The sequence below is a fragment of the Argentina silus genome (genome assembly GCF_951799395.1).
Source record: "Argentina silus genome assembly, chromosome: 12".
Lineage (NCBI taxonomy): Eukaryota > Metazoa > Chordata > Actinopteri > Argentiniformes > Argentinidae > Argentina > Argentina silus.
The window spans coordinates 18,392,993-18,404,333 of record NC_139666.1 but is presented as its reverse complement, the minus strand read 5'-3'; the positions used below and the strand labels follow the sequence as shown (position 1 = coordinate 18,404,333).

The 11,341-nt window shown below is 45.2% G+C and overlaps 1 protein-coding gene across 1 annotated transcript; it reads right to left on the bottom strand.

The window, feature by feature from the left end:
* Positions 1-1,546: 1,546 nt before the first annotated feature.
* On the bottom strand, positions 1,547-2,707 carry gpr45 (G protein-coupled receptor 45; the record flags this gene model as incomplete). The annotated part of the gene is made up of 1 exon (XM_083681521.1): positions 1,547-2,707. One exon carries the CDS (start codon positions 2,705-2,707, stop codon positions 1,547-1,549), a length of 1,161 nt encoding a protein of 386 aa, XP_083537647.1.
* Between the last annotated feature and the right edge of the window lie 8,634 nt (positions 2,708-11,341).

Genomic DNA, 11,341 nt, shown 5'->3' with positions numbered 1-11,341 from the left:
AATCCCAGCATCCCTCACGTCAGAGTTTCGCCAATCAGCCTCGGGCTCAGTTCGGGTGCGGGTCAATAGTCTACAGTGGCTTCCTTTCCTTTTTTTACGTCTCATTTACCCCATCTCTACTTTACATCCCTTAACTTGGTCAAGATGTTTTTCAACGTCTTCACAAAAAACATTTCCCATCATTTTAACCAATTTTATTGGGAAATAGGTCAGTATTGTGATAACACATTGTGATGTCTTGATTGAATGTCTGTTAAAGACATGTCCTGAATTGGAAATGCTCTCAATAAATGACTCAACCCCTGTGTTGTACAGTGTGAATGAAGACATACAAGCGCCATTGAATGTCTATTCTGCTGTGGAATATATGGGTCAGATATGGGTCACTCACACAAATACACACAGCCACTTACAATCAATAGATAGAGTATCCCAGCAACGCAACCGTGTGTTGACACTATAGAAGCAGGTGATAACTAAATGTTACAGTAGCCTACAGTAGGTAGTTTGGGTTGAGCTCCAGGTGGTCAAGTATACATCTGTTTTCATCATTCATAATTGTTTAGTTATACCCCTGAATAATGAATGCCAAATAATTTAGTTTATAACGCATTCATTAAACCAAACATTCATTCACTGAAACAACAGACAATTTTATCTTTGAACATTTCATCACAAATGTATCCAACATTTTCATTTACATGTAGACATTTAAAAACAACCGTCTGGGAGATTAGTGACCAACACAACAACATACAAACATTGGGGAAGCTGTTCATAAAAATCCATTTGAAAAAAACTCAAAAATATAAATCAAAGCAAGTTCTCCATTGCGTTCCATTAGTCCTCTTTATCATGTTATTTTACAGTATTATGTCTGTTACATTGCATATGTAACTGGTATGCAACTGAGTCTGTTGTGCTTGTCAAAAAAGAGAGAGAGTCATTCAGGGCGCACTGTACAGAAACATTGCTATTCAAGGATGAACTGAACAGGTCATAGGAGTGATAAAAGGTTTGGGGTACAGATGTGTTGGGGAGACCTGAATGGAGGAAAGGTACCTGACAGAGAACACTGGACAGTTAGAATGGAAGAAGACAAGTAAAAGAGGAGGGTAGGGTAATGTAATAGTTGAGGTTTGGGTGAGAAAACAACAGGTTAGAGGAATTGACCTTTAGATATAGGAAAAGGTTAACACTTTGATAAAGTTGGCTAAGGTATAGAACAGGGGAGGCTAGTGGAGGTAGACATTGGAGGACGGGCTCATTGTAATGCATAGAATGGAATGAGGAATGATGTTTGACACCATTCCTCATTCCATTCCATATATTACAATGAGCCCGTCCTCCGATTTCTACCTCCACTAGCCTCCCCTGGAAAAGAAGGTCCTTTACCCCAGTGGGGCCCAAGCCCAGGCTTGGTGACCAGACCACCGCTACACAGGTTGGTTACTCCTCTGGAGGGACCAACATAAGGTAGAGGCAGTGAACAGCAGGTCAAGCTGGTCCATTATACTGAAGCCAAAGTTCCAGAGTCAGCATTTCCTCACACTGCTGACTGAGTCTCACTGCACACGTAGATGTTGCTGGGCCTCACCCTCCTGCGGCTTCGGCCCGGCACCCTGGGGCACAGCCTGCAGCTCTTGGGCATAAACTCCAGGCACGCCTCCCTGAACTTCCTGATCCTCCAGCAGTATATGACAGGGTTGAACACTGTCTTCAGGTAGCTCAGCCAAAGCGCGCCCACGCTCACCGGGTAGAACGCCGGGCTGAAGTAGAACCGCCGGCTGAACACGGCCAAGAGACTGACCACAGTGTGTGGCAACCAGCACACTGAGAACCCAATGAAGAGGATGAGGATGGTGGTGAAGGCTCGGGTCTTGAAGCTCATGTCCACGTTGACCTGCGGGGGGCGCTGTAGCCCTGTGAGGCCCAGCTTGCTCACCTGGTTGAGGGCCGGCAGGCTGGCCTGCTCGCTGGTGTGGTTGTGGATGCGCAGGGCGTTGCGGCGCACCGTATTGAGGATGCACAGATAGGAGTAGAGCATGACGCCAAACGGCACGAAGAACACAGCTACCGCCAGCAGCACTGTGTAGCCGCGGTCGGCCAATGACTCGCTGTATCCCAGAACACACTGCGGTGCCCAGGCACCCCCAATCCCTGCCGCGCCCTTCCTCCACCCCACCACGGACGGCAGCGCCACACAGAGGCTCAGAGCCCAGGATGCCACGATCAGCAGTTTGGCACGGTGGGGGGTCAGCTTGTCCTGCCGCTGCACGATGATGAGGAAACGGTCCACACTGATGATGAGGAGGATGGACACGCCCTCCAGGACGAAGAGCCAGTACAGCATAATGGACGCTCGGCAGAACCCGCCACCGAAGCGCCAGTCTGAGGTGGCCACAGTGACGGCAGTGAAGGGCATACAGAGCAGCGAGAGCATGATGTCAGAGAACGCCAACGTGGCCAGGAGAAGGTTGATGGCGGAACGCATGGCGGGCTTCTGGTAAACAATCAGGCACACAATCGCATTGCCAAGGAAACCGATGGTGATCATGAAGATCATAATAGCCGCAAGTGTGACGCGCAGAGTGACAGGCATAAGAGGCATCCCGCCCCTCAAAGACGGTGAAATCTCCGCCCCTTCCTCCTCGTCTGGCTCCATCAGGCTACACCCATCCAGCAGGCTGCCATTGCAAAACGCCATGGCAACTGTTACCAGGCGATGTCTGTCCACATTGTTCTTTGCTGGGGTGGTTTGTCAAGTGTCTTCTGTCAATTACACCTTGGAATGTTCTGAGATGGGGAAAAAAATGTATGTGTATAAGTAACACATTCAAACAAAGGCTGTAACAGTTGAGCATAACATACATTTATTAATTTTACTATTCAAACTACTAGTAGTAGTGCGTATCAGTCTGAGTATTTTAGGTACTTGTGGAGGTCATTTGATTCCTTCTATTTTAAACACATACAGGAACATTGTGATTGGTTAGAGGGTATAGTATCTCATTAGATTGTCAGCGAGGCTCAGCTGGTGTCTGTTCTATTACTCAGTTCAAAGTGTGAATTTTGAATCAGCAGAGAGATGGGGCAGATATACCAGTTGAAGGGGAGTGACGTGCCTCTGCCTCTGAAGCTTATGGACAGTTATATAAGCAGTGGAGCCGACGCACTTACACACTAAAGCAGACACCCGGTGTACGAGTGATGCTCACAGAGGAAAGAGCAGACTGCAACACAACATGCTCATGGGCTGATTGCTTGAATCTGGCTTGTCATTTACACCCTCTAAGAACTGGAACACGTTCTACAATTCTACAAGGGCTACAATACACACACATTCACACAAACCGCATACTGTACTGTACACACACACATTCACACAACCACATGCACACACGTGCACAGACACTACTGTATACACATATCACATACACATGATACTTTACTGTACACACCTGTCTGTCTGCCATTCGCTGGGCTAAATCTCCCTGGTACCACCTCAGATCTGGATGTATTAGCCCAGATGAAAGTGAGAGGCATCTTCAAAGGAGCTCACTCATAGGACGCAGCTGTTGCTATGGTTTCCACCCCTTGTATGCTCCTAGGGGGTGGAGTGGTGGGGGACGGGGGGAGACGGGGGGATGGGGGGGACGGGGGGATGGGGAGGGAACGGGGAGGAGGATGTTTTGGTGTTTAGTTCTCCATCTCGATGCACAGTGTGTTTCCTTCAACCCCCCCACAAACTCCACCCTGTTCCACTGGCCCCTTCTCCACACGCAACACTCAACCAGGCAGCAGGTAGACAGGCAGCAGGCTGTCAGGTAGACAGGCAGGCAGACAGGCAGGCAGCAGACAGACAGGCAAGTTAGGACCTGGAAGAGAAGATTACTGTGTCAACATTGTCGATCGCCTGATCGATGTCGTGGTCATGTTTTATTTATGTGTATTCTAATGTCCTGTGAACACAAACAGATGAAAAAGATATGGTTATACAAACAGACAGAAATAGAGATAACCTGAATGCGTGTTTAATTGTTTAAGTGCTGAACGCTGCCCATAGTGTAGACAAACATCGGTTGGAGACAATCAGGGATGGATGATTGATGATTGGTGATCAGACCAGTGGAGGCTGGTGGAGGTAGAAATCGGAAGACAGGCTCATTGTAATGCACGGAATGGAATAAGGAATGGTATCAAACATACGCTCCCACACATGTTTGATACCATTCCTCATTCCATTCCATGCATTACAATGAGCCCGTCCTCCAGTTTCTACCTCCACCAGCCTCTGCTGGATCAGATGATACATAAAAGGGGTAACCCCCTCTCTCTGCAGTGTGTGTGAGAGACAGAACGGAGAAAACACTCTACTCTGCATCAATCAATGCAGGTATCAATGATAAGCTCCACAATGTCCCTGTTGCCATTACGTGAACCAACACACTGATAACACATCCACACCACCACCAGAGAGAGGCATCAAGAGCGGGCCGGAAATCAAGCATCCATAATAGCATTTGATTTTACTGTGGTGAGCTCGATTTCACCGATATCACTGCTTCAGCATCACAAAGCATCACAAAGAGAGATCGAGACCGAAAATGATCCCTTGAAAAAAAACAGCTATGAATTCTCACACAAGACCTTGTGTGGGCCTGCTGTAGAAAGTGTTACTGATCGTTGCCAAGGCAACCGGGTCATCAGTTCCATGGTAACAAGAACCCCCCCTAATCCCATCCCCTCTGCTCTCTGCAAACGTCTATGACATTTCATTGTCTGTAACAAAGAGGCTGTCACGAGTTACGACCCGCAAATCAAACCACCACTTCACTACTACACCACTATTTATTTCCTTGTGTCTCCAAGTGAAATGACCCAGTTGAAGATACAGTACTGTCCTCTCTCTCACAAACCCCCCCCCCCCCCCCCCCCCCCCCCCCGAGAATAATCAAATCCTTCTGAATATAATCAAATCCTTCTCCAGGCACGCATGGAGCAAAGATGGAGTAGATCATAAAGAACTGTTACAGGGAGATGAAAGAGAGAGGGAGAGGGAGAGAGAGAGAGAGAGAGAGAGAGAGAGAGGGAGACGGAGACGGAGACGGTGTGAAGCCCAAGACCCTTGCTGCTCCGCAATCAAACCGCAACAGCACATTCTTCTGGACGATTAAACACCTTGAGAGCTCTTCATCTGTTTTCATATAGCAATGTCTGGCCATGTTGGACTACAGTGTAACTGTATCCTTCTTTTCCCCCTTTCCTCCATCCTTTTCATCACTGGTCTCAAATGCAGGGATACTGTAGGGGAAGCTGATTACTTGAACCCTTGCCAACACAAAGTCAATCCTGTAAGACCAATGATTATTATCAACATTGGATACAGTACATTGGAATCATTGTAATGCATGGAATGGAATGAGGAATGGTATCAAACACGCATGCATTACAATGTGCCCGTCCTCCGATTTCTACCTCTACCAGCCTCCACTGATTAGAATTAGGTCTCTAGAGTCTATGTGCGCCTATCCTCCATTCCCTCCTTCATCATCAGTTAGAATCCAAGCTTCTCAGTTCCAGCCTACAAAATCAATGCATAATCAATTGTCCACTGCTTGATGGACTGTTTGGAGAATAATAATTACACTTACCAGTAAGAAACCAGAATACTCATGTCTAACATAGATAAAAAAGCCCTATAGTATAATATGTCAATATATGGTTGCTGGGACACTGATGATCTCTGTTGACTGAGAGAGGCTGTTGATGTACTAATGTGTGTGTGTGTGTGTGTGTGTGTGTGTGTGTGTGTGTGTGTGTGTGTGTGTGTATGTGTGTGTGTGTGTGTGTGTGTGTGGGGGAGGGGTTTCCATGTGATTAGATTGACTCCTGTTCAAATTCAGGATGATAAGATTTGTGGAGGTTAACCATCCTTTCTCTTTCTCCCATTCCCTCTCCCTATTCCTTCAATTGCTCTCGCTCTCGCTCTCGCTCTTTCTCTCTCTCTCTGTGTGTGTGTGTGTGTGTGTGTGTGTGTGTGTGTGTGTGTGTGTGTGTGTGTGTGCGTGTGCGTGCGCACGTGCGTCTGTCTATCTGTCTGTCTGTCTGTCTGTCTCTTTACCCACATCTCCCAAACCTCAGCCATAAATGCATGGAACCTTAGTTTCTTTCTTTGTGTATGCCTAGTGCTAACATCACACAGCTGTTATAATAGGTCTATAGTACAATGGGAAATGAAGAGAGCATTATAATGCCCAATCGACACCCAGTGAAACATGTTGATGTTCGACCCAAGCCTAAAAAGAAAGGTCAGTGTGTGTCAACAGTACTATTGCTTTGGACAATTAATTAATGTAGGTCTATGTATGATGAAAACCAGTTATGATCGATATTACAGTCATACACATTTCCCTGTGGTCAACCCACTCTAAACTCTACATACCCAGTATTTTTCAACAAATAATCTCCACTGACAATCCTTGATTAACTGCACTTTAATTAATTATTAATTGAATCAAGCCTTTTTGTCAACCGATCGTATACTGTGAAGAACATGTACATTATTAGACTATTATTAACCATTCTTTCCAATGCTTGGCAAGCATGGCTGTAATTTGCGCATGGTATATCGACCGTCATATGATATAGTAGGCTATTAGAGATAATTGAAAATAGAGGATAGAGATGTTGAAAATGACAGGCGAAATACCTTTGATCAGCAAGACACAATTCCGTTGATAATCTCTTCATTCTTGTCCTGATGATATAGAAGATGTATAGACTATTAGACCCCCGGGTGGATGCCAGTTACATCTCCTCTCCCCGATCATTTACCTTTTTACAATCAGGTATCAATACGCGTGCCGCGGACTGCCTGGCGCGGGAGTAGGGCGATCCACTGATTTAAAGGTGTTGCTGGGTAAAATCGATTTGCCGACTAAAAATATTTAAAGGGACAATCTGGGATTGGTACTATACATTTTTTTATTTTTAAATTATTGATAGCCATTGATTCTTGAATAATATAAATTCTAAATACCCCATGAGCTTCAATTGTCTTACCCCATCAGAACCCCAAATATAAGCTTGTTTTTCTCCATTATTTGTAAATAATGTAATTGTAAACAAACACTTTCAATATTCAAAACATGATTAAAACTATAATTTTGATCTCATGGATGGTTAGTCCTTGTATCCATAGCTCTGGCTATGAATTTGAGAGTAGTTACATTTCTCCATCCCCATCCCTCAGGTGTATACCAAAACAACTGGCGGGGTGACCGCTTTGTTGTTTGAATCCCAGATTACCCCTTTGCAAGTAACCACACATTTGATGTTACGCCAAACAATCCCATAGGGCTAACACCTGTACCATAAAAAGGACATTAGGCTGTAAGCCTAACTCTATCCTAACTCTAGCAATCATGACTCTGTGCACCTTGTGTTTTTGTGGAATAAAGTGTCTTCATTTACCTTATACACACACACACACACACACACACACACACACACACACACATACACACACACACACACACACACACACACACACACACACACACACACTTGTGAGGTTACTCGCAAGAAAGGATCCAGACATATCAGTGGTCATAAACGAAAGGTGTTGCAATAAGACTTCCGTCAAATTATGAGTAAAGGGGCACACATTCATAAAATGAGAGAGTCATGCATAACAGGATTTTGACCATTAGATGGCAGCATTGTAATATGGTAAATGGGCTACCCTCCTAGAGATATGTTGCATTGGTGTAGAAGTGGCATGCCTGCTCTGATGACATGCCAGAGTTTGAGGGCCTTGACATTGTGAAGCCTCTTTGTGTGCTTCCGGAAGGAATAATATAGTGCCATTAGTAACACCATGCTGACACAAGTTTGCTGATATGCAATTCCATATTAGTGGTCATAACCTTTCCACAGTTTCCAAGAGGCTTAATACAGTCCCCTCCATTTTCATTTCCTCCATATTAGCTAACAAACCTATAGGTTTTACTATGGCAGATCATTCCCACACAACACCCTTAGGTCTAAACTGTGTTTTAGAGGAGGCATGTATGATACACCGGTGCTAATCTGTTTATAGACTCTTCTTGACTCAGTGTAGAGAAATTTGGTTGCATTGCCAGACTTTCCCCAAATATTCAATTGGGTTGGTGGGCCACTATGTGGATATTTACTCTATCTGTCCTACCATCTCTGTCTCTCTGTCTCTCTGTCTCTCACACATGCACACACACACGCACACACACACACGCACGCACGCGCGCACACACACACACACACACACACACACACACACACACACACACACACACATACACACACACAGACACACACAGACACACACACACACACACACACACACACACAATTGCCATGCAGAGTAAGATGCCGTTCGTGGGTACGCTTGTCTAAATTGGCATCGCGCCCACGTGTCGAACGTACCCATCAAACGCGTTCCACTCCACCGGCATGGCACATGCATGCTGGTCACGTTCCATGGCACCCACACGGCACACTAGCTGGTGAGAGAATTCATTTCCCTGTCCATTATTCCACAGATGTTTGCTTTAATTCCTTCCTGATGGAGAGAGCTTCGTACATCACAAACCAGAAGAGCAAACATGAGCTAAAAGAAAAACATCTTTCACCACAAAACTGAATAAACAGTCGAAAGGATTGGTGACATTTTTTGAAAACCCACATAGAAGGTTTGCCTTCCCATAGAGCATGTGATGTAAGCCAGGCAGCAACATTTGGGAATACCCCTCATCTTGTTCTCAGTCTCAGATTGGCCTCACACTAAGAGGACACAAACACGCATGCACACACAGACACATACACACACACACACACACACACACACACACACACACACACACACACACACACACACACACACACATAGATACTGTATATTGGATACTGTACATTAACATTCAACCACATTCTGTGATCAAACAGCCTCTGCTTCTCAAATCCCCCAAACACCACCATCATCTACATTGAAATAATCTCAGGGCCTTTCTCCCCCTCTTCTACATTACTTTAGATCTATCTCATCTGTTTTAGCACCTGCAACCTCTTCTGTTCCCTTAGAGAGAGAGTTCAGACTCATCTACTGGGAGGATTACTCTGAGGGAGCTGTAATGTGTTAATCAGTGTTAGTCTCTGGTGGTAACCTGCCTCCGCAACACACACACACACACACACACACACACACACACACACACACACACACACACACACACACTCACACAGACACACACACACACACAAATACTGTACATTAACATTCAAGCACATTCTGTGCTCAAACAGCCTCTGCTTCTCAAAGCCCCCAAACACCACCATCATCCACATTGAAATAATCTCAAGGCCTTTCTCCCCCTCTCTCCATCCCCTCTCCTATCTCTCTCTCTCTTCCATTTTCTTCCACACATTCTGCAGAGCTGAGGACTGATGGACTCCCTGTGGTGCCGATTTAACTAGGATGAAAAGCAAACTATTCTCTCTCTGTCTCTCTCTCTTTCTGCCTTTCCTTTTTTCTCTCTCACTCTCACTTGTCTCCTTGCATTTAGTGTAAATTGCTCACATTTTATTCATGTAACACACACTTACATCTGCAGTGATTTTTGGTAGCCTAGTTATACATTACAGATTAGAAATGACAGTCTAGTTTTAATCCATTTCATCTGTGTCAGCACCTGCAACCTCTTCTGTTCCCTTCGAGAGAGAGGCCTGGGACTATGAAGTTCAGACTCATCGACTAGGAGGATTACTCTGAGGGAGCTGTAACGTGTTAATCAGTGTTAGTCTCTGGTGGTAATCTGCCTCCGCAATGTGACAATAATTAACAAAAAACAGTGTGGACTGGTAATGAGCAGAGAGTGTGTATGTGTGTGTGTGTGTGTGTGTGTGTGTGTGTGTGTGTGTGTGTGTGTGTGTGTGTGTGTGTGTGTGTGTGCGTGTGTGTGTGTGTGTGGGTGTGGGCGTGTGTGGACGAGAGTATGCACACAACCGAGTGAGAGACAGAGACAAATGTATTTGTTAGGTGTACTTGTTATTTTCTAGGATTTTATACACAGACTCAAACAACTGAGTATGAAACAAGGGATTATTGTTCGAGGCATAATAATTGTATGGTGTAAAGTACTTCTGAACAAGGTGCGGGGAACAATTACGAGCAATTATACGTGGAGGTTATTCAAAGACATAATTAGACCCTTTGCATGTAACACCAATTAACTACCGCTGTTTCAGCTGTTCAAACTCTTAAACAACCTTCGCTGCTATATTTAATATGATAACACATTGAATTTAAAGCGTAAACGTACATAGGCCCACTGTATACTCTCATAACAGGCACCTACCTCAGGGTCTGCTCTCATCTCTCTCTGACTGCGAGAGGGGATAAAACGATAAATAGTGCAATTAAATGAATCGCTTTCATCTGAGCTGCTCGATTTCTATTGTTGGAGGAGTTTTTGGTTCTTCGGCGGACTGTAGCGAACCGACCTACCATCCGCACACACCTTTAGATCCCAGCATTGCGATTCAGAGCGCGGCTGTCGAGCGTACATCTGATGACAGAAACCTTAAAAGGGCCTCTTTTATCCCCTAATTCCAACCTTATCTCCCATCTTTACATCGCTAAGCTGCTGGGAGGATCACATTACAATCCAATGGGCTTAAGTTTGCCTCCATTTTATCAGAGAGGATTGGGGCTTTGGGGGCTCAGGGGAAATACAGTATGTGCCAGCCATGCATGATCACAGTGCTCTCTAAGACCCCATTCCACCACTGCACCAGTGGAGGCTGGCGGAGGTAGAAATCAGAGGACGGGCTCAGTAATGCATGGAATGGAATGAGGAATGGTATCAAACATTGTAATGCATGGAATGGAATGAGGAATGGTATCAAACATACCATTCCTCATTACATTCTATGCATTACAAGGAGCCCGCCCTCTGATTTTTACCTCCACCAGCCTCCCCTGCGCTGTACGCTCCTGTATGTGCCTAGGCTTACATATCTTATGTTGCTAGAGTATGCAGACAATTATGTTATTGGGATATTTGAGATTAATAATGTTGTTGTATTCAGTTAAATTGAAGTGAATTGAACCAAAGAGTCACCAGCCACCTATTTACAATGCTCTGAGGACCATAATGTGACTCAAAGGCCCATGTATTCTACTAATGTCTCAGAGAGTCTGGTATGGTCCTGAGTGAGTTCTGACCCTGTGTGACTGCTGAGTACCTGAGCAGGCTGGCTGCCACTGAGCAGAGCCCACAGTCAAACAGCCCATTCATGCCTC